The following is a 27,025-nucleotide window of genomic DNA, read 5'->3' as shown; positions in this document are numbered from 1 at the left end:
ATCAAGTAATCCCGCCCCTCGGTAAAGCACGACGTTCTCGAAGTCCAATGGTTTCCGCTTCAGCTGTGCGCGTTCCCGTCAGAGGCATGCAGAACTCGGCAGAACACCACCTAGCTTAACTCTTTGGTTGCCAAAAATAATAATAAAAAAAGATAGTTATCTATGTATTGTTGAAGTTGCAGAAATTGTCAGTTGTATTCAGTTGCAAGAAGATGCACCTCAGGGCGAAAGACAACCATGAACAGGTAAAAATAAACATGGATAAGCTGTGAAAACTGTTTCGTCAATAGTGATGACATAAGTTGTATCATGTGTTAACTTGAAAATGACATTGACAACTGATTTATTAACTGGCCAAAAATTCAAATTCCACTGTCAAACCTTAAGTGATAATCAGAATCACAATATGTTATTAATCACTACATTACATTTGCTCCATAAGGATTAGATAACACGCAGGATAAAAAAAATAAAGTAACAAGATTAAGAAAACAATATTAGCAGCAGATAAAATAATATGCATATACCTTAACATGAAATATATATATGACTTACAGTAAGTATACTGCTTATTAAGTGATGTGACCTTTGATTTATATGACTGTACATATCACTGAATACTAAATAGAATCTGTGAATGTAAACTATGTACTGAAAACTGTTAAAGTAACTTGAAACATAGAATGTAAGTATACTGTTTAACCCACAGGGTTAATAAGAGCACATTATTTACCTTTTCCACTTTGTGTTATTTACTAATTGAATTGTATCATATAAAAAAGAAAAACTCTACACTTAGTTATATAAATAGTGCCGATGATGAATGCTTGCACCTTACATGTTGTGTCCAGTGGAGGGCAGATCGTTCTTAATTCACTTCCTTTTGCATAATGAAAAAAGGCTCATAAATGTTGAAATATTTATCATATTATTTATGCATTTTAAATTATGCCTTAAATAAACTGACACATGCATACCATTCTTTATAATAACATACCAGTATGTACAATAATGTCACATCCTGATCTCAGGTCAGATCTCGGGCTTTAGATGCTGCACTGTTCCACCAGTGTGTTTTAAACAAACAATATAATAATTTATTATAATAATACTTCAATAAGAGCTTTGTGTTTGAATGTGAGGTGTGTTAACTAAAGATAACCAGGGTGAAGTGGTTACACCTGTCATTACAAGTTGCCTCCATTGGTGGGCAGTATATACCAAACTAAAGCTGACATTATAAATTTGATTTCTGCTCATTCTTACAGTATATTAATTTGCATAGTAATCCTTTAAGTACTGTAAATGAGTTGCTAAAATACAGATTATTAAAAAAACATTTGTATTGTGTGGAGAAATTGCACTTTTTTAAAAGATAAATTATTTTTTACTCATTTTACACTTCAAATGTACAATTTATGATATGATATGACTATACAATTATTCATATTCGTTACAACAAACCTTAATTGCAGATTTGTAGGAGCTGAAACAATAATGTCACATGGTGAGTCACCAAAATAAAAGCTCCAAACTCAGACCTCTGTAGGCTGTAGATGCTGCACTGTTCCGCCCACTCTATTTAATAGTATAATAATGAGAGTTGTTGCTGTGGATGTGCAGTGTTTTGGAGTAGGGGGTGGTTACAAGACATTTGACTCTATTTGGAGTTGTGTCCAAAGCAGTGCAGAGGTTTTTTTGTTGTTTTTTTTCTTTTTTCTTCCTCCTCCTCTTCTTCTCTCCAGCTTGTTCTCACAGCAGAGCTCTTCTCTGGCAGCTCTTCCCTAACAGAGCCTGCACCAGGATGGGTGCTCTCCGCCTGTTATGGGTGTGTGTTCTCATATTTACTGGAATAACACACATTTGTGGTAAGTTACACTTTGTGCTTTTTTTGTTTTGTGTTTCTTATGTTTTTGCATTGCACATGATGCATTTTTGGTGGTCTGGAGGTTCTCAATTCCCTGGATACTTGTAAATGGTTGTTCTCTGTTTGCCAGTGTTTTTGTTTTTCCTTCTGATATTTGGCAGTGAGAGTTGACATTTAGGATGTGAGGAAATGAACAAATTGTGTGTATCTTGTACAAATTGTTCAGTGTATCATATACACATAGTCATGCATTCAGATAATCATATACTGAAATGATTACAAGAAAAAAAGTACAAGAGTAGAACAAGCTAAAGGTACTCAAAGGTAAACATAGCATGTGACTGATAAATTACACAGCTAATACATTAATGCATACTTTTCATCTTGTATAGCTGGCCAAGTTAGAGCATTACAACTACAACTACTACTACTACAACTACTACTACGACTACTACTTCTATTACTACCGCTACTAATGATAATAATAATAACAATGATAATATTTATTATAATAATTAGCACTTTTCTAACTCTGTGTTACAAAGTGTCTGAGCCTCATAGATAAAAACCACAACTTCATAAGAGAGAGTGTTATACAAAAGTATATAACTTACAAGACAATAAAATCAGAAAAAGGTAAAAATTTAAACCAGTTAAAACAACCAAATTTAATAAATACTTGCAGCAAGACATCAAAAAAAAAAATCAGGTACAATCAGGAAAGGCTGTCTGGTTTGTTTTAAGGAGGGTTTTAACAGAAGTCACTGAATCTGCTGATCTGATTTCCTCACACAGCTCAGTCACTTCCTTTCTGCATGGAGTTTGCATGTTCTCCCTGTGTGTGTGTGTGTGTGTGTGTGTGTGTGTGTGTGTGACCCTGCCTTTCACCCTATGTCATCTGTGATTGGCACCAGCGCCCCCCGCATCCCTCATGTGTAGGATAAAGTGGTAGAAGATGAGTGAATGAGCTCATTCAGTTTGGAGTTCTGAATATAAAAAAAAACCTTGTCACCTCTGGTTTTCAGTCTCGCCTCAGGAGCAGATAAAAACACCTTTCCCTGAGGATTTTAAGCTATGCATGACTTCATAAGTGACTCAAAGTTTTACTGTGGCGTGTGGAGAGAGCGAGACCCTGGAGAGCTTTAAAAATTCTATTCTAAAACATGATGGGAGCCAGTCCAGGGAAGTTAAACCTGCTGTAATGTGGTGTCTTCTACCATCTTCTACGAACCTCCTGCAAAAAAATAGTAATGGTGATAATCTTGAAAGTACTGTTTTACAAAGTACTTCACACGTGGCCATTACAACATGATATGCTGTCCGGTTCTCCAGAGAATCTCCTCCATATGTTCTGATGATAAGTTTGAGAGATGATTATTTGTCAGAAAGTAAAAGTCTTTTTATGTCTTATGTCGTGTGAGCTCATGCCATGTTTTAAATTCTTGTCAGTACGACGACCACAACCTTCATCACTTCATGTTGTTCACCTCTATTCAGGTTGACCTTCATGTCAGATGTTCTATCACGAAAAAAACGTGTTAAGGTGCAACCGTTGACAGCCAAGTGTGACAAAACCTTAAAAATCATAACTTTTTGGGGCAAGGGTGGATCAGTGGTGGAACGAGTTGTCTTTCAAGTGGAAGGCTGTGAGTTTGATTGCCGACTCCACTACATGCCTATATGTCCTTGGGCAAGACACTTAACCCCATGTTGCTCCTGATGGCTGTGAATGGGTATGAATGTGTGATAGAATGATGTGCTGTGTGAATGTGTGAGTGAATAGAAACTGTAGTGTAAAGCAGCTTTAAGTGGCCATGTATAAAACCCCGTTACCATGTAAAATGTCTAACAACTGTTATCTCTCCTTGTACCAAAAATGCAATGAAGTGCATTTCATTTTCTCACTAAACCAGAATTCTGAGGCCACATGATGTCATACAAGAATCCAGAATTTGGATTAGAAACCTATATGACTCAGCTGGGGTAAATCTTCTAAAAATAAAGAAATCACTTTACATTTGACAAATGTTGTTTTTTTTCTCTCTTGGTTCCAGCCTCAAATGTCTGCACCTCCAGAGGAGCCAGCACTTGTAAACAGTGTCTGGCCGTGCACCCCAGCTGTGCATGGTGCTTCCAGGAGGTGAGTTTTCAGAGTGGCATTGATCTCTTCATCGGCCAAGTCATCAGCGGGAGACGAATGAATGCAGATGGGTTTTTTTGCTGCCTTTTCCTGACAATGTGACAGATTAACAGTCGAACCAATTCATGCAGTCATATTTTCTTGTTCAAACTTTAATGAATGCAAACTGTTGTGTAATACATCTTAGTTTGTACAATACAGCTTTTCAATGCTCCTAAACATCACCATCATCATCATCATCATGTCAGGGCTCAGTCTGTTAAAAAACCCACAACCCTCTACTCAAGAGCAATTTGCAGGATGATTTACACATAAGTGCTTTGGTTCGTTGTGTTTAGAAGTTTTCGTTTCAATGTTGGAGTGATTTTATTTATTACAGGAGTTTGTTTTGGTGTTTGTTTTCCTGTCAGGACTTTGGCCAGGGAGTTGCCAGATCTTCCCGCTGTGACCTGAAGAGTAACCTGGTGGCAGCAGGCTGTGCACCTTCAGCGATGGAGTCTCCAACCAGCAGGATGCAGGTGCTCGAGGACCGGCCGCTCAGCAACAAGGCGGCGGGGGCCACACAAGATGTCACTCAGATCAAGCCCCAGAAACTCCACATCACCCTCAGGCCAGGTTGGAGCCAAAGTGTTTTTTTCCTCCAATAATTCTCCATGTTGTTTCCTGAACAATCAAACTAGATAATTAGTGGTATCTTGGGAAAAAAATAAGCCCTTAAATTGTCCAAAATTGACATGATTGGGGTTTTTAATGTGATCGTAAAATACATAATTAACTTGTGTGAAGCCTGAGTCTATAATGGCCATCTAGCATACCGAAATCCTGACTCTGTAATCCTGAAAAATGTAGAACAGAAAAGCTAAATGTTACAGAAAATAGTAAAGGAAAGGGAATTTCTAAAAATGATCAATATATGCATTTTGGTCACGCAATTAATTTGGCATTACATTTTATTCTAAACGGTATTAAAAAAAGGTCTTAAAAGGTCTTGCGGTCTGATAGAACAAACAAAGTGTTTGCCAACATTGGAAATCCTACACTAAGTTAATATTAAATAATATGTCTCCCTCACGTTTCCCAGACGACGCTAAGCGCTTCACAGTGAAGGTGCGTCAGGTGGAGGACTACCCCGTGGATCTCTACTACCTCATGGACCTCTCCTACTCCATGAACGACGACCTCTTCCGCCTGAGGACGCTGGGCAAAGGCCTGGCCGAGGCCATGAACCGCACCACCAGCAACCTGCGCATGGGCTTCGGGGCCTTTGTGGACAAGCCGCTCTCTCCTTACATGTACATCTCGCCCAAAGAGGCCGTGAAGAACCCCTGCTACAGGTGAAAGAAAAATACAAGCCGTCCTCTCACGTAGTTGAGTTAGTCGTGTGTGATGCAGCCTCGTGGGAATTACACTGGAAAACTGCCCTGACAAATATATTAAAGGGATAGTTGGTCATAAAATGTATACCTGCTAAAGTATATGATGCCTTAACAATATATTATTCACTTAAACTTGATATAAGACAGCATTTTAAGCTGCTCACTACTTCATACAGAAGTCCATATAGAAAATCAGCTGTTTTTAGCTTGTGGGGGCAGAGGGGATTCTGGTCTACTGCTGCCATGTTTGGCAAGTTTATGTTGCTTATTTAAATCCAAACGAAGGATTTCAAACATTGAGGTCACGAATATAACAGCTGAACATATGGAGGCAATAGAACTGACAGAGGCAGAGGTGGATCAACAATCAACTTTTGTGTGTAGAGAGAGGTTGGTGGTTAAGAAAGTGACACAAACCCTGTGTCCCTGCTGGCTGTCATGCTTTCACTGAGAGTGAGCCTTCGTGTCTCAGGCTGACTGGGAGCAGACAGTGATGTCAGCACTGACTGTCGGTGCTTTTCCACTACACAGTCCCGGCACGACACGGCACGGCTCTACTCTACATAGTTTGGTTGGTTTTCCATTACTACAGAACCTTCTCAATGTGGGCGGAGTCATCATAGCATGGCTGTATTAAACTGCCGTGACGTTGTGTTATACGCGACACACACACACAAACTAGTGACTTGTAAAGCAGTTGTTTTCAGTGAACTGAATCATTAGACTCAGTAACTTCCTGCATGATAAGAGCACAGACGGACTGTCACTGAACTGAAATATGGTGGAAGGGGTTGTGATGTGGCTCGCCGCTCGCGATGGAAAAGCGTCTAATGTGTCTGTGTCTCATACAGCCACACTTCAAAATGCCTGAGTTAGCCCTTAAATAGCAATTGCAGTTGCTAATTATATGTTCTAGTGTAAAGGGAATTAATTTGCTTTTGATTGGATCAAAGTGTGGAGTCACAGTTGTGTGGCGGTGCCTAACTGTCAAAAAGTTCTCAGTTTGAATTCCAGCTCCAGCTCAACACATCTTTAATGTGTTGAGTTTGCATGTTTTGTGTGTGTGTCAGTTTGTGGTTGACTGCTGACTCTGCACTGACCGTACAGTGTGAATGTGAGTGTGAATGGTCGTGCTTGTTGGCCCTCTGATAGACAGTCCAGGCTGTACCCTGCCTCTTGTCCAATTGTATTCATTTTTTTTTTGTCAGGCACAATGCAGAAAACATGACATCATATCAAAGTAGTATGAAACAGATGTCTTGCATATACGATTTCTAACCAAGGCTAATTCACAACCCCTGTCCCTGGTTAGGCTTTTCCTTGAGTTGGCGAATATGGCTTACCAAAAAAAAATCTCAGATTTTCTGACACCAAACTCGATTTGCAATTGTAATCGATTTCCTTCCTACTTGAAAACAAACTGCAAATAACAAAGACATTATTCAATTAAGATTTGCTTTCATTTTGTTTTTTATTTTCCCCTGTGGGATTTCAACAAATGTTCCTCTTAGGGTTGAAATGCAACAAAATAAGCCTTGAAACAAGCATATAAACCAGATAACAGGCCCTGCCATTGTAAACAACAGCAGAAATATGACTTTTCAGCAAGATTTCAGCTGGCTTCCCATCGGTCCCAACTTCCAGGGATGTTGGCAGTGGAAGGGATTGGCTGCTCAATGGATAAACAACATATAGTAAAAGGATAATGGATAATTCAAAATGTAAATTAGCTTATTTCTGAAAATGTCTAAAACTCTTAATTCACAATTAAATAATTAGCCTCTTTAACCTGTCTCCTTCTTGTTAAAGTTTAATCAGACGTCTTTGTAATGGAAAGTTTATTTTTACCAGGTTGTATTCTTGCATTTTTAGCAGCGCGTTGCCTTCCAAATATGTGCGCGCTGGCGTTGTTTTCAGTTGCTGTTTATGTCTGCGTGCGAAAATTAGCCCCATTATGCACATGATGTCATTTAAGTGAGGACACCTTTAAACACTGTATTGCTCAGTAAAAATGGAAGCAGGCTCAGTGTCACAGCACTTGTTAAAGGCTTACAGTGGCTCCCCTGGTGCTTGGTCAGCTCTGTATCTACCACAGGTAATCTCACTCTGAGCGAGTATCAGCATCCCGATGCAAACTGGTGGCTGCTCAGTGGTGGATTTAATGTTTGTGTCTCTTTTGGGGTGATTTTCTCTCCTGCTTACACAGTGTCTGCCCATATCAGCCTCCAGGGATGTCTGGATAAAAGATAAGACACGTAGATCATTGTGGTCTACTAGTGAACAATACAAGGAGAGGTTCCCCAGATGGTGTATCATAGAATCTTTGATGATTTCCTGACTTTTCTCTTTCTCTAGATTACAAAATAGCTGCATGTTAATGGGATAATTCGGATGTCGTTGTGTGAACAACTATTTAGTAGCCGGTGGGCGATATAATATTCATTATGATATTAGACATAATTGCAAAGTAAAAGTGCTTGTTTTGACATAAAATTATTCTATAATAAAAACATATTTATGATGCACAAAAACGGAGAATTAAATTGAAAATTTAGCAAATAATGACGAAGATAACTGTGATTAAAACAGCTTGAAGGAATAAATAGTTAAATTGCCAATACGTCTTCAGACTCCAATCATCCAGAACAATAAACGACAGCAAACAAGAGTTAATAGCAGATTTGCCAAAAGTTGTTTGGCATTGGCAGAGAAGATTTGGGAAGTTTTTCATGGACACATCCCACAAACCCATCTCTGCTGCTCTACTCACAAATGCATTTCCCATACACATGTGGAATGGAAATAAACAGGCTTTCCAAAGGTATGAGATGTATTGCCAAGAAGTATTGTTACTACAAAAAAATAATCAACCAAACACAAATTTCCTTACTTTCCTTAAATGCTAAATGTTTTTAGAATAGGAATTGACACTTTATGTCACCATTAGACAGCCTTTTGTGACAGTAAACTAGTTAATATAGCTTTGTAAATAGCTCACTCTCTGCACCAAAATCAAAATAGAAAAAATCTGTGACTTTACATCACTGCAGACAGGAGTGTTTTATTCATTGCTGCCTCCAAGAGACATTTTTGAACTCTTTCTTTTTAATTGACTTAAACTTCAAAACCTAAATGCTGATTTTATTTTGGGCTTTGATGTGGGAAAGTGAGTAGTTTACAAAGTTAAGTTGCTGCCAGATCTGAAATAGCCAACATTGCACCAAAGGACTAATATGAAGAGTCGTTTTTCATGGAACAGCCAATAGGAGCACTTTCTCTCTCTCTCTCTCTCTCTGAAGCGCACTGATGTGCATACATGCTGTTCTCTTACTCTGATAACTTGCTTTACATTACTCTGAAAGGCTACAACGGAATTATGGATCGGTGACACCCACAAAATATGGCCTACTGTAAAGGTTTGGCCCAACTCCATCCTTTTAAGGTTTGGCCCAACTCCATCCTTCCAGCAAATACTAGACTGAGTTAAAAACTGTAATTTCCTATCCACTGTGGCCTTGATGGAAAATGTTGAGGGGCCAAGGAAAGATATGAAGGAGAAATATCAAGGTCTTAGATGAAGACAAACTCAGTGCTTTGGTTAATATGTAATTATGGAGGAAGGTGTTGACACAGGATTACAAATTATGCTATTGCAAGGAATTGTGGGATGGATTTGTTTCCGGTCTTTTGCTGAAAGACGGTCTATCTGCACGATGAAGCTTAATATCCCTTACCTCATCCTTCCCTTCCACGCATGTAGGAGAATCATTGGTAGCCTTCAGTTATCATTAAAAGCCAAAAGATGTTGTAGTTTGTCGGTTGTGGGCTACTGTAAAAACGTGGTATACATGGTATCGGTATAAAAGGCTGACTTCTGGAGTAAATATGAGCTCATTCTGGGGTAATGAAAACAACATCTCATGGTACACTTTATTTTATACTCCATCTGTGCCAAATAGAAATAGCTTCACCTAAATCCTACACACTGGACCTTAAAAGGAGATCGAGGTAAGCACTAAAGAACCTTTACTTAACATTTAGAGAATTTGATCGAAGCTGCCACTGTAACCGTTGCTTATTCTTCCAGGTTATTTCTTTCATTTTGGAAATATTATTCAACTGTGGCCAAGTCCCAAAGTTGTCATAACAGGAAGCACTAACCATTGGAACACGTTAAAATAAAGAACGGTCATGTCAAACGTCTCCTGGAACCACCTACTTTATTTCACTATAAAACACTGTGCAAACCTCCTTGTAATAAACACACTGTGTATCAAATCATTCTGTGTTTGTTCCAATTCATGAAGGACCTGAATGAATAAAATGGTCTGTGTGTTTGATTGGCAGCATCAACACCACCTGTCTGCCCCAGTTTGGTTATAAACACGTTCTGTCTCTGACGGAAGAAGTGAGTCGCTTCACAGAGGAGGTGAAGAAGCAGATGGTCTCCAGGAACCGAGACGCCCCAGAGGGAGGCTTTGATGCCATCATCCAGGCTGCAGTGTGCAAGGTGAAGACACACACACACACACACACACGTAACTAGATGTGTGGGACTAGATTGTAAAATACTCAATAAGTGCTTTGCTGCTTTAGAGCTTAGGACAACATGATTCTTATTTTTCTGATGTGTTTTTTTTTTTACGAACACCAGGAGCAGATCGGCTGGCGTCCCGGTGCCTCCCATCTCCTGATCTTCACCTCGGACGCAAAGACTCACATGGCTCTGGATGGCCGTCTGGCAGGGATCGTGCAGCCCAACGACGGGAAGTGCCACCTCGGCCCTGACAATATTTACAGCATGTCTACCACCATGGTTAGTGTACACTGTAAGTGTTTGCGAGAGAAGCGTAGAGAGTGTGGAAGGCCTTTGTTTGAAAGTGCAGGTCTGTGGAAGTACGAATAGGAACATTTCAGTGTTTATGTGTGCATGTGCTGACCGCGCTGACCCGTCTGGCCCCACAGGATTACCCATCTCTCGCTCTGATCACAGAGAAGATGTCGGAGAACAACATCAACCTCATCTTTGCTGTCACCAATCCCGTGGTTCCTCTGTACCAGGTCAGAAGCTCTGCAGTTCACACCTCACTTCACAAATGTTTAACACACAAAATAGCAACCAAGTCCAGAAAGTAGAAATGCATAAATAAAGTTTTCCAAAGGGAAACAGAGAAAAAGGCAAATCCCAGTCTTGGACGCTTTGTAGCCCTTTCGCAAACGTCCTCCAAACCTCACTGGTTTTAAAACTGTACTTTTTGGATCCTGCTTTGGAAGAATGCGAATCAAAAATCAATCAATCATGTATGCTGTTCATACGTGACTATGCTGTTACCATGACAACCAATCTGTTGATAGAACAGAGACGGGCAAAAATCAAATCTTTTTCGAGTGCGGTCCCTGATCCTGGAACAATTTCCAGTCCAAATTCAAACATTCAACTCCTCCTCCCTTCAAATTATTCTAAATCTATCTAAAGGGAGGGGTCAGTGCAAGCTGCAGTTGCTTTAATTCATTGATAAATGAATGCCTTCAACTGCACAATTAGTTCTGTTTGTTTTCTGATATTATTGCTGTTGTTAATGTGGTTGTCCAAATTGACCATGTCTTGGTTTCGTCTCACTTGCAAAAGAGAATTTAATCTCAGTGTGAATTCCTAACGTGTAAAAATGTGTGTATGCACATAAACTAGTATGAAATAGTTTGGTTTATTTGCTGGATTCATGTGATGAGTTTAAGATCATATTCAAAGTACAGAAACCAACCAGTGTGACATCTTTGAATTGTTCCGTTTAACCAGGTGATGGAGTCAAAAGTGGGACTTTTTATAAAATCTTTAAATAGCAAGATTGTGTAATATGTCTGGGGTAAAGTGTGGTCATTGGTCAGACTGGTTCTTTCCACAGAAGAGGTGTACGCGGCACACTCGGCACTGACTGACCTCATACAACCTCACTTAGCTGCCCCTTTAAAGGTTTAAAAGAGCTCTCTCTGAGTCTCCAAGTCTGTCTCTCTGATGTCTACACACATCTATCTACATGACCGCCAGATAATTACAACCCCATAAAGTCTTCAGTCAAGGGCATCAAACTAATTAATAACTGATGGATGTGCCATAATTCCTTTCAATTAAACCATAATAAAACTGAAATCATAGTGTTTTCTGTCAGCTTTTGGTAGTTTTGGAGTCTAAGTACTTGATATCTCAGTGTATTGATTGATTTAAACCTGAATTTTAACAACCACATCAAGACTATAATGCAAATATCGAAGACCTCATGTCCAGGGATGACCTTGAAAAATGTGTGCATGTTTTTAATTTTGGTTGGCTGAATTTCTGCTCTAACATTTTGTACTGGTTTCTCTAAAATAACTATTCGCCAGCTGCAGCCGATGCAGATTGCTGTGGGACCGGGAAAATGGGTCGCAACAACTGCACTACCCTAGAAACCAAATATATTTCTGACCTCCAAACACAACAGATCTCTCAGTTCAGCAGGTGTTGTTTCACTCTCTGTTCCCAGAGTCAGAACAAATCCTGGACAATCTACAGACCATATATTTAAAAAAAAAAATGAATGTAGTCTTTTGGTTTCCTCCAGAAGCCAACCAGGAAATAAGAATATATTGAACAGCCACAAGGGGGCGACCCCACTGGTTGCAAAAATAAATCAATTTGAATGGAAGTCTACGAGAAAAACATTTAATAAAGGAGTTAATGGTCTCAATCACTAGTTTCAGGTCTTCTTCAATAGAACATGATGTCCATTTTATGAATTATGTTCCTGTTTAGAGGAAAACAGAAGCTAGAGAAAACATGAGTGGACAGTAGAGATAATTGCAATTATTTTAACAGGAAATGCAATTGCGATGATTCACGATATCAGAGGAAGTGGTCATTTTTACATCATTATTCTGATTTTCATTCGAAAAAACACATTGGAAATGATTACTGGGTGATTTTTGTGCAGGTCTGTGAGAAACAGAGATGTTCTCTTCAGTCTCTAGAATAATAAGTGTACAGATCAAGACAATAATGAATCTAAAATTATATATTGACACACGTTTTTAACAAATATTCTGGCCTCCTGCGATTTGAAAATTGCAGTAGGCGATATTGTGATTTTTGATTAATTGTTCAGCCCGATTTCAGGTAACATCGGTGAACTTTTTGTCACCAGCCAAAATGAGAATATTGAGGCTTCAACATGGGAGTTCACATTCTTTTGGGTTGTGGCGTCACGCCCCTCAAGCGTGGAACACACTAATGTCAGCCTCTGGGTTTAGAATCTCGCAATTCAGGTCATAAAACTTTGTTTGTACGCCACTGCTTTTAAAAAAGAGTGACTCCTAACTCCAGACCGATCATATTTATTTCATTTAAAAGCATTTTAATCAAAACCGCTTTTAATTCCACTCCAAATTTGTATTAATTGCTCTGTCGTTTTATCATCTTAACTGTTTCTGTTGTGTTGTCTGTCGTTTTAACTGCCTCAGTGCTTCATATGTTCTATACTAAATAAAACATACTCTGCCTTGTAGAACTACAGTGAGTTGATTCCTGGCACCACAGTAGGAACGCTCTCCAATGACTCGGGCAACGTCATTCAGCTCATACTGAAGGCGTACGCTGTAAGTGTCTGACACACACACACGCGCACGCACACACACACACACGGCTAGACAGTATTTGAGGAGATGACATGTGTGTGTTGACACACACACACACCCTGTGTGAGTCATTCACAAGGCCCAGTCAGAGCGAAGCTTGACCAAATGTAGGCGACTCCTGGCTGCAGCTCAGGCCTCATGTTTATTATTATGCGGAGAAGAGCTGAATGAGCCGAACGGCCGTTCCTGCTTGTAACTGTGTTGTTTTTACAGGTGTGCACACCTGCACGTGTGTCAGGAAGTGCCAAATATACTGTACGCCGAGTACAAGCAGGCCTGCATGTAATGAGAGGAGGAAGTTCTCTAATCACTCTGCACTGTGGGAAAAGGGAAATTGTTTTCGTAATTACGATGTTTATTTATAATTATTATAATTTATATATTCTAATGAGAAATTTTTGCAATTTAGTGTCGGTCTGTAACAGAAAGTGAAGGAAATGTTTCAAACGAATGTGCAGTCTAATGAGATTTTGGCTCGTGACGCTGGTCTATATAATTATCCTTTTGTGTGTATATTTTCTTGTGGGCTTTTTTTTCTTTTCTTTTCTTTTTCTTTTTTTCAATTTTCCTTTGTTGGTGGTTGCTAGAAAATCCGTTCCAAGGTGGAGCTGGAGCTCCAGGACGTCCCAGAGGAGCTGTCCCTGTCCTTTAACGCCACCTGTCTGAACGGAGAGCTCATCCCGGGTCTCAGGTCCTGCTCTGGGCTGAAAATAGGAGACACGGTCAGTTCTGTTTGACTTAAGAACCTTTACATTTGCCCCCGTTAGTCGTTTACCGCGCAGAATCAGTGCATTTTGGCAGTTTTAATTTATTGGAGGAAAGGACACCACCTTTGCAGGAAACCATATCTCTCAATACGAATTATTTTATCACATTGAGCACGAGAAGCTGTATTTACAGTTTATACTACGTGAAAACATGATGAACTGGCCACATGTCTCCTTCTTCACTACCATGTCTATCTAAAAATACAAAATACCTAGTGTCTATAATCATGTCTTGATTCTAATAATAACATGTTACTTCCTCTTACTATTTTGCATCATGTTTTGGTCTCTTTCCATTTCCCTCCTTGCTGTTATCAACATGATTGTACAATAGGATTTTCCTCTTGTCTTCAGATGATGGAAAGAAACAGATCAGCATCCTCTCTGAGTTTGTCTGTCTTAGCCTCTTTCTCTATTTCTCCTGCCAACTCCATGTAAAGCAACTTGCTGTACTGTTTCTTTGGTCCGTCCCTCTTTTGCATTTTTCCTCTATCACAGCTTCCTTGGCTCTTTTCCTCGTTCTCTCCTCACTCCAGGTGACATTTTTGGCCTCCGCACACTTCTTGCTCTCTGCTGCAGCTCCACTTATTTCTTCCATATATGGCCATTTCATCACATGTAGTAACTGCCCACTTTTTGGACACTGACCAGATTTGGATGCAATGTTGAATGAACAATTACTTTGACTAAATACATATGGAGGGGCCTTCGCTATGTCATATCTTTGTGCCGTGTCTGCCAAGAGTGATTAGATAATGCTGGAAATTGGAACAGCTGTTGAGTGAACCACTAAAATGCTTTAAGGCTGTAGTACGTAACTTTTAAATAGCAACAAATGTCTGTGACATTTAAGCCGTTGTGCACATAATGATGATGAAGCGTATCACACAGCTCTCTCTCTCTGTGTATCTGAGTATAGCGGATGGTTCCATCTCTTTCCATGCTGCACACTGAAAGTGATTTGTTTTATGACGGTTAGGGATATCAGTTTCTGAAAAGCTGAGAAGTTGCAAGTCAAAGACATGTGGTTGCAGGAAGCCGGCGAATCAGCGTCTTTGTCACCAGAGGAGAGAGTTCGAAAAACGTCTTGGACATTTTTTGGCCTGTATTTGGACATTGAAACAAAAACTCAAACAAATGTTATTTTAAATATGTGTTATACTGTTGAAATTTAAAATGTTAACGGTTTTTTTTTCTTTCTAATAAAACTTTTTGTTTTTCCTTTATTTTAAATTGTTAATACACTATTTTAACATGCAGTAAATAACAATTGAAATTGAATTGAAAACAGCACATTTTCTAGCCCTTTTATGGTTAAAATAAGCAAAAAAAAGTCCACATTTCCAGGCTTAGGTGTTAAAGGGTTTAAGCAATCCACCACAGGCTAAATGGGTTGCATGTTTGCTTTTAAAAGTTACCCTTTTTCTTGATAACTTGGGCATTTGTTAGTATCTGACATTTTTCCACCTCAAATTCCCCCAGGTGTCGTTCAGCGTGGAGGCCAGAGCGCGTGGTTGCCCCAAACAGAAGAAGAAAACCTTCATCATTAAGCCTGTGGGCTTCAAGGACTCCCTCTCCATTACCGTCACCTTCGAGTGTGACTGCAAGTGCCAGGCCAAAGCTCAGCCCAACAGCGACAAGTGTTACCACGGAAACGGCACCTTTGAGTGCGGCATATGCCTGTGCCACCCGGACCGCCTGGGCCCACACTGTGAGTGTGCAGAGGACGACTACAGTCCCACGGAGCAGGACCGCTGCAGTGGACCAGCAGGTGCTGGAGGGCCTCACTCAGCCGTCTGCAGTGGTCGTGGAGACTGTGTGTGCGGTCAGTGCGTGTGCCACAGCAGCGACTTTGGGAAGGTGTGGGGCAAGTTGTGCGAGTGTGACGACTTCAACTGCCTGCGCTTCAAGGGGGAACTCTGCTCAGGTAAGGTCATTGGTTTGCTTTTGCAATTTAAAGGGATAGTTCAGAGTAAGTGTGACTTACCAGATACTGACACCAAGTCAGTGCTCATTTACCTGTACAATCAGGCTCACTCTCACTGAAATGCCATACTTTTTTTAGTTGAGCTGTTTTTAAAGTGGCTAAAATCTGGTTTCCTTGTGGATGTTTTCAGTGAGAGTGAGCCTCTGTGTCTCTAATTATCGATTTATCCCAATCCCAGTTAGAATAGAATAGAATAGAATAGAAATAATTTATTCATTCCCAAGGGGAAATTGTTTCAACATAGCAGCAATACAAACAAATATTATAAACATAAAATGTGCAACAGTGGGGAAAAAAATAGTGCAATAATAAAGGAATGGGATAAAGGAGTGCAATGGCATACCGTATGTCACGGAGAGAAAATGTGCATTGTGCAAATGAGCAGTTTTTATTTTATTTTATTTTATTTTGTTTTGTTTTGTTTTGTTTTATTTTGTTTTATTTTATTTTATTTTATTTTATTTTATTTTATTTTATTTTAGTTTAGTTTAGTTTAGTTTAGTTTAGTTTATTTTAGTTTAGTTTAGTTTAGTTATTTTCGTGATAAGTTGGTTGTTGCTTTTGCCTCATGAAAAGTGACATTCTCTTAGATGTATACCGCATATCAAACCCACTAACTCCTCTCCTAAGAATCACTGGGCTGAGGCAGCTTTTGTTTTATTACTAAAGTTGCAACCTGTCAATCAACAGAATGTTAATCAGTCACAGCTGGATTGATCACATTTATTTCAACCAAGTTAGAAGCAAACATCCACTGTAGTCTGAATGATTGGATCATACGATGCGTTTGGGTGTATTTGTACCCGATCTTGATCTGATCACTCAGGACAATCAGATCTGAACATGGTCACAGGTCACAGTTCCTCAAACATCATGACGTCATTTGTTTGAGTATTTGTGCTGTAGTCTGTTAGTTGGGTGTTTTTTCTTTATTATTTATCAACAATGACTTAATATTTAAGGAGATGAATACAACGCTCATACATTTCAGCTAAACCTGTCTCTAGAGCCATCAACCATCAGTTTTATATAAAAATGAAATATCTCCACACCTGTCCTAATGCTAAACCAAACAAACTTCTTATCCATTGCACTGCAAAACATACGTATTTTGTTCTTATCTAACTCTCTACAAGAAAAAGACATAAAGAAAAGACATAAAGAAACATAAACAAAAGAAAAAGTTCCCATAACGTTGTTCTTACTTTGCTGCTGAGGTTGTCATTCCCCTTCACCACACTGACTTGCCACCTACCACATCTGGGAAGAATTACATAGAATAACAACACTCCCCTGTGCCCAAGACATGTACACACACAAACACAATGGTGTGTGTGTGTGTGTACTTGTGTGTACTTGTATGTGCATGTACTTGTATGGACTATTAAACAGACCATTTAAGACAAAGTTATACTATACTGTATGTATATCTTTGTCTTAAATGAGCTGTTTATGGGTTAATACTTGGTTTTAAGGTTAGGGTAAGGTTAAGTGTTAGGGTTAGACATTTAATTAGGATTGTTACGTTTAGGTTAAGGGGCAAGGGAATGGATTATGTCTACGAGTACCCTCAAGTAAGAAAATGGCTCATTTTTCTACAGACTTTTAATTAAACAGATTTCCTTTTGCAACCTGTGGAGTCGCCCCCTGGAGGCTAACTGCTACTTTTGGGCTTCATGACTACGTCCATATTTATATACACTTTACGGTCCCCATAAATGATATAAGACATTTACAATTAAGGGTCAGTGTAGAACTACTGCGCAGCGTTCAGAGTTGGAGGATGGTTGTACATCCCACACAACACAATGTGTTGTCATGGAGTCGAAAGCCATTGTTGTGAGTTCCCGCAACATGAGTGACCAGCAGCCGGTGTCCACACACTGCACGATCTTTCAGCTGGAGGAACCGCTGCCATGAGAAAACACATATGGTCACAATAACACATGTGTGAAGTGGGGGAATGATGCACAAAACCAGGCTTAATCTGGCTCTGTTTCATGTCTACAAGTCTACCGCGGAGAGTTTATTGACGCTGTGATCTCTGTGATCTCTGTCACATTTTTAGAAGTTGTATTGCTCCATTTTCTCTGATAAATCTGCTGTTTGTGTTATTTCCTGTTTGAGTTTCAGCTGCCTTGACTCGGTCCTGGTCTCTGATTGGCTGGGTTGGCTTCAGTTGTCGCAGATGCTGGAAATGAGATCAGGGCATGTGGCTGGTCAGGGAGGCATCAGTGATTCTCCACAGGCTGTAACTTTGAATATTTCACACTTAGCGACTGCCGATCGCATAATGGAAGATTATGGAAGATTAGCTGCCATATTTAAAACTCATCCGTGAGTGGATTAGCGGGCTGACAGTCATGCTTTGATCAGCACTGGTTAGGGTTAAGATTAGAGTATGTCCTCAAGGAATGAGTGTAAATAGTTATCATGGGGACCAAAGCTTAATCCTAATGTGTCAGAATGTTATTTCTGAGGCACAGGTTCAGGTTAGTGGTAAGAATTGTTTTTGCCTTTAACTTGGGGTTACGCTTGAAACATCTATGGTAAAAGGTGAGAGATATTCACTGTGTATAGTGTTATAGATTTGAAACGATGATGGAGCATACCATCAAAAATATTCACTTCATTCCCCTCATGTAAGGATGATTATTTCAATATATTAATACATTTTTAACAAGTATGCCTTGTATTGATTAACTGGCATAAAACATAGAGCGATCAAACATATGGTTCAGATTTCTTCCTAGTTTATGTGTGTTGTGTGTCTATGTCTGTTTCAGCCAATCCAAGCGTCAGATTGGAGCTTTCTCCAAACGCGTCTCCACCACAGCTGAGACTTTTTGAACAGCACAAATGAGTTGGTGTTTGGTGACTGCTCGGCTCCTCGTGTTTCTTCCTCCTTACTCTATCACAAGTGTTCTTCATTTTGTAAACAACACATGGACAATTAATCCTACTGAGGGTGTTTACTTGACCATTGTTAATTGCTTAATGGCACGGTTTTGCCGCCACTGCCTGCATTCTTTGCCTCATGCTTCACCGCGTTGTTAGATATATGTCCCCCCCCCCCACACACACACACACACACACACACACACATTGCTGCTCTCACAAAGAAATGTTTTTGCTCTATTCCCAAAAGGCCATAGATTAACATGAAAATACCTTTCTGCTTACTCATTGGCTGGCGTGTAATAAGTCTAAAAATAAACCCATGTTTGGGCAGAAGAGGGTCTGGTTTGAGACTACTGAAATGTTCTGTATGTAGAACATGGTCTGCCGTCCTGAAATACCTGATTCATTCTTCGCCTCCGCAGAATTGCCTAATTAAAAGCCAGTGATCCTGTGGCTGAGTGGTAATGACAGTTTGTCCATTCATTCAGAGCAGCTTCCTGCCCTATTGTTTATATGGGCATTACTTTGGCATCTTCAGGCCACAGTGATTTCCCGCAGTGTCACTCTCTGATTGGCACACACACACACACATTATGTGGAATAACAACAAACCAATCTGCGCACATTTTCTTACACACACACACACAACACACACTGAATCATGCAGCCCAAAATAAAAGCCCTCCAGACACCACAGGCACAATGGGTTGTAAGGTCTCGTAACAGTTGCAGGGAAACTTCTGCTTTCCAGTGTTAGCGGTCAAACATCAAGGCTTTACCAAGCCACTGGAAAAAATATATTTCTAACATGTGTGTGGATGTAGACACTCTGTGTTTGATGAAAACATGGCACTGGGTAATCCGAGTTTGGCTTGAATTCAGCAATTACCTCCAGATAGAGAGGGAGCTGGAATCGATTAAAGTTGAAGCACGTCATTGCAGGAAAGTACAGTACAGTGTGACAACAATGACTTGTGGTAAATGTCATCATAACCTCTCAGATGAGCTGACCACCCCAACTGTGTCAAATCCCACAGGATTGTATATAAAAAAAAAAAAATCCCAAAGATCGCCCACATGTCAGCGTTTCGGAGAATGTTGAATGATGAAGCCATAAAAACAAACAACTAAAATTATAATCGTGTTCACCTCTAAAAAAAAGAAAAGAAGTGGTGTCTTCCTCGGTTTGATTCATGTTTTGTTTTCTACAACTCTTACATCAGTGTCGACTGGAGTTGTACCAGTAAACAGTGTTGCAGTAGAACTGTCAAACAGGGCAGCACAGTGGTGAGGTGGTTAATGCTGGTGCTTTGTTGCGAGAAGTTTCTGGGTTTGAATCCTGGTTTGACCGGGGCGTTTCTTTGCGGAGTGTGTTTTCTAAAGACATATCATTTGTGGTCGGGTTAATTGGAGACTTTAAATTGGCTGTAGGTGTGAATGTGAGTGTGAATCCGTGTTTGTTGGTCCTTTGAGAGCTTGGTAACCTGTCCATGATGTACCCATGCCTGCTATGATGTATGGCTTGGAGACAGTGGCACAGGAGGTGGAGCTGGTGGTGGCAGAGCTGAAGATGCTGAGGTTTATGTTGGGAGTGACCAGGATGGACGTTTATAAATGATCATATTCCAGGGAGAGGTGACGTTGGACAGTTTGGAGAAAAAGTCAGAGAGTCACGGTTGGGATGGGATTGGGATTATATTGAGTACAGGATGTTGAAGATGGAACTGCTGTGCAGGAGGAAAAGAGGAAGACCACACAAGATGTTGGAGACAGTTTGTGTAACAGGGGAAAGGGCAAAATGGAGGCAAATGATCTGCTGCGGCAAAGCTTTGCCAATGGCAGCAATGTGAGGCAGCATTGGTGTAGCAAGAATAAAGTGAGGGAGGAGAGTTGTTTAAATGGACGTATGACTACCTTGTCCTGCATGAACTAATGCAAGACTACATTTATTTGGCCTCTTTATAAAGTATTTAACATGCATACATGTTTCCAAAAACACATGCATCAAATAATCTTGTGATTCATTCATCAAACACACAGGATGGGCCTGAAAGTGCTTTATAAATCAACAGCGATTATGAATTAATTTCACTGCCAAAGAGGAAGTCATGTAAGGTTTTGATAGTTGGACTGATATAACCATTTTCTTTTCTGAGCACTCGATTTACAGTCTTCTTAAAGTGTCTTAAACAAACTTATAAGCATAAATATTGGGGTTAAGGTTGTAATTTTAATATGTTTCATTTTGCTCTCTCTCCCTTCTTCCCTCACAGGTCACGGTGTCTGTAACTGTGGTTTTTGTCAGTGTGCGCCCGACTGGCAAGGGGAGAACTGTAACTGCTCCAGACGCACTGACACCTGCATGTCCACCCTGGGTCTGCTGTGCAGTGGGAGGGGCCAGTGTGTATGCGGGGCCTGTGAGTGCACCCAGCCCGGTGCGTACGGGGTCACGTGTGACAAGTGCCCCACCTGCCCCGACGCCTGCACCATGAAGAAGTGAGGCTGCGAACAGATTTTATACTTTACATTTTTAGAGACTGCTCCTTTAAATGTATGGGTGCTCTGTGTTTTTTCTTCTTGAAGGGAGTGTGTGGAGTGTAAACACTTCAAGAGGGGCAAGCTGTTTGACGACAACACCTGCTCTCGAATCTGCAAGGATGAGATTGTGCTTGTGGATGAAATAGGTGAGATGATGCTCAGTGGAGCCAAGCTGCAACCATCCAAACAACACTTTTGACATTCCGTTCCTCTTTCTCATAAGATAGCAGCTAATGGTCTTGGTTATGGTAAATGTATAGTTTGATCATCACCGTTTACTAATAAAAATGCAATAAGTATAAGTATTAAGTAGTGTGGTAACATTTTGTGGCAGGTAAAAGCTGTCTTGATCAACAGTGTGTTTATTGCTCAATTCAATTGAAATTAAATGCAACTTTAGTTATAGGAGGAGTAATGAGTTCATATTTTAACAGGCTCACTATCTTACATGAATAAAGTTTTACAAACTAAACAAATTAAACCTTTAAAATTCAGTATCCATGGGAACCGCATCAGTTGATGGACAAATCGATGTGCTTGATGATGACAACATCTTTTATGACATGCAGAGGCGTTTTTTTCCCCTGTTTCCTGTTTGTTTAGGAAAGGGAGTGGTGAGCGAATGAGTCGTCAGTTAGTCGCAATGTTATGACTCACCATTAGATGTCACTAATTCTTACACACCGGACCTGTAAAGCCTCTACATCTGCAGAGATGTAGATTAGCTCTTCGTAAAGCCACCATTTACTGCTTTGAACTCTTTAATAAGACTGCTATTATTACTGGTATTATCTGAATTATGTATGAATGAAAATAGGTTTGAATTTTTTTGTTATACATTTTTTAGATTGCTTTAGAAAACATTTTTAAAAAAAGTCTGAACAAGTTTATGCTGACTAAAGAAATGTAAAAAAAACAATTGTTATGCAAATAATATTTATTTATAAAGCCAGTGTTATTGTGCTTTTAAAATAAAAAAAGATATATCTGAATTTATTTATTCATTTTTTATGAATTGCAAAACAAGTAAATGCTTTTTTAAATTATTATTATTTATTTATTTTTTTATTCCCTGCAGTGCTTCATGATACAAATGCCGTGAACTGCACTTACAAAGACGAGGACGACTGCGTGGAGCGTTTCCAGTACTATGAAGACTCCAGTGGAAAGTCCATCTTGTTTGTCATCAAAGAGCCAGGTAAGAGATTTTCCCACCGCATGGACAAACAAGTAAACAATTACACCTGCTTAAATCAGCATAAAATGACAAACGCTTTCTTAGAATGTTAAAGCAACTTTCAGCACATTGTTTGGTTTTTTTACGGTGCACAGTTTTACTGTTTTGCTTATCCTAGTGAAAATAAATTCTATAAAACCACCACCAGCCCAGAATTAAACAGCATAAATGCAAAGGATGCAGCACTGAGTAGCAACAGGATGTAGCTATTTTAAAACAAAGAGCTAATAATAATATACTAATATACAGTATATGGATGAAATTATGGGAGTCATTAAGCAAGGAAAAGAATTCTACCACTACTCATACATCACCAGTTCCACCAAGCATCCTCACCTTGTGTGTTTTCTACGCCCACATACAAGTTGTCATCTGCTTGTTAGTGGCCAGATAGCAAGCGTGTGGAGCAGTAAAACAGCCTTTAATGACCATCAGTGCCCGCAGAGAAAGCCTGTCCCTGAATCTGCCTTTAATTAAAGTGTGTGTTTAATTTAGACACTCGTGGGTTGCAGAGAGGTACACCAAAAAAATTTGCCTTGAACACGGTGCACCCCGCCGTGTCAAGGAGGGTCGTAAACTGCTGCCAACCTCCTCCAGGAACACGCTGACTCCACATATCCTCACAAGAAGACGCAGAGAGGGGAAACTAAGTAAGCAAAAGAAAGGGGAAAGGGGAGACTGTAATATAAGGGAAGAAAATGGACACGCATCAAAGTCAACTAAGCATTATTTTTCATAATGTCTGACCTGACTGATATGTGTACGGGCGATAATGGAAGCCGTTAGAAGGATCAAAAGGGTCGGCTGCAAAGCAGGAAACGCAAGAAAGGCGGAAGGAGGAGAGAGGAAGAAGAGCAGCTTTGATGTCGGCCATAAAAGTTTACCATGGTTCCTTCTATAGGTTACCCAATGCTACTTTTCACACAGTATGTACATGCAAGCACAACCGCCTCGAACCAGCGAGGAGAGCACAGAAAACAACAGTAAAAACAATGTCTCTCATCTGAAATAATCAAACTTAATAATAATCAAATCTTGCATCGTAAGCTGTTGAATGAAAAACTATATGGTCAGGATCTCTGAAGTACAGTTTATATTATTGATCTTTATTTATTCATTCATTTACTTATGTATTTAAACTCTATATTTGTACGCAGTGTTGTAATGTAACAAGGTGCAAATACTTTGTTACTGTACTTAAGTACAAAATTCACGTATCTGCACTTTACTTGTATTTCTAGAAACTTTAACTTTTACTGCATTTCCTCTAACTCTCTTTGTTACTCGTTACTACCAAATAAAATCAGAAGAAGAAGTAGAGTTGGTATTATGGTCTGTATGTATATAGAGCTTTTCTAGTCTTGATGAACTGCTTTAAACTACATTATTCACCCATTCACACACTTGGAGTTAAGTGTCTTGCTCAAGGACACATAGCAGAGGCAGGAATTGAACCCACATCCTTCCAGTTGAAAGACAACATAAGTCACTATGGCTCAATCCTAACTCCTCACTGTTTTAATACTTTTACTTCTAAAACGTAAGTACATTTTATATCAGAAAATGACTTTTGATACTTAAGTACAGTCATTGTCATAATGCTTTAAGACTTTTACTTAAAAGTGACTTCTTCGTCATTTTCTATCCCTTTCAGGTACTTTTGTACACAGCAGGTCCCACACAAGGGTGCACACATCAGGAATGATGTCATCTCCACCTGCGCGGTTGTTGTTGCTGCTACCATTTTTGTAACGGCGTGCATGCTGTGCACACAATAGACCGTCCGAGGGAAAACTGGCCGAGCAGATTTATCTTTATAAGCAGCTTTATAGACCAGAGTGATGGTCACATGGTTTTGGAGTCTTAGAGATGAGTTTTCATGATAACAAAGCAACACTGGGTAAACGTTATGTTATCAAACACTGTGTGAGACACAGAGACTTCCCGCATCTGTCACTCATCTCTTTTACTGCTGTAATGCAACTTACTAGAGTGTGTGTGTGTGAGGTGTGGAAGTAATACTCAAACGTTTAAATAAAAACATTTACAGTGTTCATACAGTAGATTAGGGCTATACGATTTTGAATAAATATCTAATTGCGATTATATTGACAGGAATTGCGATATGATTCACAATATCAGAGGCAACTGTAATTTTTACATTATTATTCTGATTTACATTTTTAAAAAAATGCTTTGCAGCATATAGGCAGTTGCAAACGCTTGAATAGCATCCTTTCCATCTAAAAGATGTATATGTTTACTTCCCTGTGATTGGTAAAACTCGCTCATCAAACAGAACCTTGATGAGACGTGTGCTTCTTCCTCAGATTACTTGATATTCATTATGCTGACAAAAATCTGTTGCCTGCCAGATATTTTATTCCTCATTTGTGTTATTTATAAAAAAAAAATCAGTTTGGAAAAAGTTCATCAAAATGCAATTAGGCTTGGAAGATAAATGAACCTTCTAAAACCTCCAACCTTGGAAACACTGCAGATATATGATATGATAAAATGTAGACTGATTCCTCCCCTCAGGTTTATTCAGTAAGGGATGGGTGTTTCTTTTTTTTTAAGTTCTATTCCTCTCTAGCAGTTTTGCTGTGGAAATGTATGGAACATTTAAGAAAAAGTGAGCTAAAGCTTAAAAAATATGTCTATAATTTCCTATTGTAAGACACTTGCTTTTGTTCATTACCTCACCCATGTTGTTCATGTAAAGTTTCAAGCAACTTTGCTTTAGAAAGTTTGAGGAAATCTAAGGAAAATTTGGCTCCATCTTCAATAATGATATCCCTACTGTAAAATATGCAGTTAAATGAAAATGATTTAAAGGTGACGACAAACTTGTAATGGTCTCTCAGACACTGTCTTCCTATAGGATTTTAAGGAAAGGTCAGCTTCTCCTCTTCGCTGCTCTTTGGTAATTTAAAGCTTTGCTCTTCATCTCTTCCTCTCCTGCATCACTTCACAGGTTGTAATTCATGCTCGAAGGAATGCTAGACAGAATCACTCCACCTGATTCTATACGGACAGGGTGCCTGTTTACAGCTGGCCGTTTTTCAACAGCGTGCCCCCTGTGTTGAAAAAAGAATGACGTGTGGTGAAACAGCAGTATGAAATGAAGTCAGACTCCTCCGATCTGGCTTATCGTCTCTCCTGTGTGTATGTTACTCATGCCATTATCACTACTTCTACGCAGACTGCCCCAAGGGTCCAGACATCTTGGTGGTGCTCCTGTCAGTGGCTGGAGCCATCTTGTTCCTCGGCCTGGCAGCTCTGCTTATCTGGAAACTGCTGGTCACCATCCATGACAGACGAGAGTTCGCCAGATTTGAGGAAGAACGTGCTCGTGCCAAATGGGACACGGTCAGTGGATTTAGTCTGAGGTGGCGTGTGGTGTTTGCTCAGTATTGACACTGAAATCAAGGTCCTGTGGGCACACATGCACACGGCCACACACAGTCTCTAGCTCTCATTTTCTGTTGTTTTTATTATTTTTGTGGCATGCTGTTACTCCCAGCAGAACAAAAGGCATCTAACGGAAGGGCTGGGTTTTTAACAAGCAAGCGTAAATTAGCCTTTACTGGTAATAGGCATCTGTGTGGTATCAAAAACACACCCAAATCCCATCGGCCTGAAACCACAAAGAATCACAGTCGTTTTAGGATACTCTGTGAGCAACCTAAGCAGTGAAACCACAAAGCACTCAGTCACTACAGTAAGATCTCAGAGAAGGATGCAATATCCATTCATTTTTTAATGCTGATTTTTATTTAATTGCTCATTACCATAGGGACATTTAAAGTGGCTTTGTAGTTTAATAACCTTTGAGATTTTGTTGTGGTGTGGTTGCATGATGTGAGCCACACGGTTGGTGTGGCAAGAAGACCTGACCTGAGATTTTTTACCTGTCAAAATGTGAGCGGCGAACCAGCACCAAAGTCCATATAGGAAATCAGCAACTTTACATCATAGCACACGTGAGTTGTTGAGCCACTGTTGCCTCCATCAGTAAGTTCACATGTGATATTTTGTGACTTTGGTGACTGGAATTCTTCGTTTGGATTTAGCCGAGTGGCACAAACTTACCAAACGAGGCTCTCATATCACCACTAGCTAAAAACACTGATCTTCTATATGGACTTTGGTGCAGGAGAGGAAGTGCTTCTAATGCTATCTAATGGCGAGATAAAGCAGCAAACATATTCTTAAGTTATCAAAGACTCTTGATAAGTGGCTCACCTCTGTTTCCTCTGTGTATCATACAACCAGGGACACAATCCGCTGTACAAAGGAGCCACTTCTACCTTCACAAACATCACATACAGAGGAAAAGACTGATGCTACTGAACAAGGATGAAGAGGGATTGATGAAATAATGGACTTTTGTGGGATGGCACCAAATCATGTGCAGGCCTCTACTGTCACAAGACAATAATTAATAATTATTTGTGTTTGTAAATATGTAGAAATGATTCCGTTGATTTGTTTTGACTGAGAACTGTTGTGATGTGCAGGCCAGAGTAAAGGTTAAATTC

The 27,025-nt window shown here is 39.7% G+C and overlaps 1 protein-coding gene across 2 annotated transcripts; it reads left to right on the top strand.

Moving 5' to 3' along the window:
- The first annotated feature begins 112 nt into the window (after positions 1-112).
- On the top strand, positions 113-26,961 carry LOC131448495 (integrin beta-3-like). 2 transcript variants are annotated; one of them, XM_058621023.1, is made up of 16 exons: positions 113-245; positions 1,746-1,868; positions 3,922-4,007; positions 4,418-4,622; positions 5,089-5,341; positions 9,731-9,893; positions 10,038-10,199; positions 10,349-10,444; positions 12,923-13,012; positions 13,639-13,773; positions 15,301-15,745; positions 20,980-21,202; positions 21,290-21,390; positions 22,323-22,442; positions 22,977-23,131; positions 25,687-25,777. In XM_058621023.1, exons 2-15 carry the CDS (start codon positions 1,805-1,807, stop codon positions 23,087-23,089), a joined length of 2,256 nt encoding a protein of 751 aa, XP_058477006.1. In that variant the 5' UTR covers positions 113-245; positions 1,746-1,804; the 3' UTR covers positions 23,090-23,131; positions 25,687-25,777. The 2 variants fall into 2 exon arrangements, with proteins under 2 accessions (XP_058477006.1, XP_058477005.1); XM_058621022.1 differs by lacking the exon at positions 22,977-23,131 and adding an exon at positions 26,760-26,961 and having other exon boundaries at positions 118-245; positions 25,687-25,853.
- Positions 26,962-27,025: the final 64 nt, after the last annotated feature.

This window comes from Solea solea, chromosome 21 (genome assembly GCF_958295425.1).
Source record: "Solea solea chromosome 21, fSolSol10.1, whole genome shotgun sequence".
Taxonomy (NCBI): domain Eukaryota; kingdom Metazoa; phylum Chordata; class Actinopteri; order Pleuronectiformes; family Soleidae; genus Solea; species Solea solea.
The sequence above is the reverse complement of the archived record's forward strand: the minus strand, read 5'-3'. Positions and strand labels throughout refer to the sequence as shown.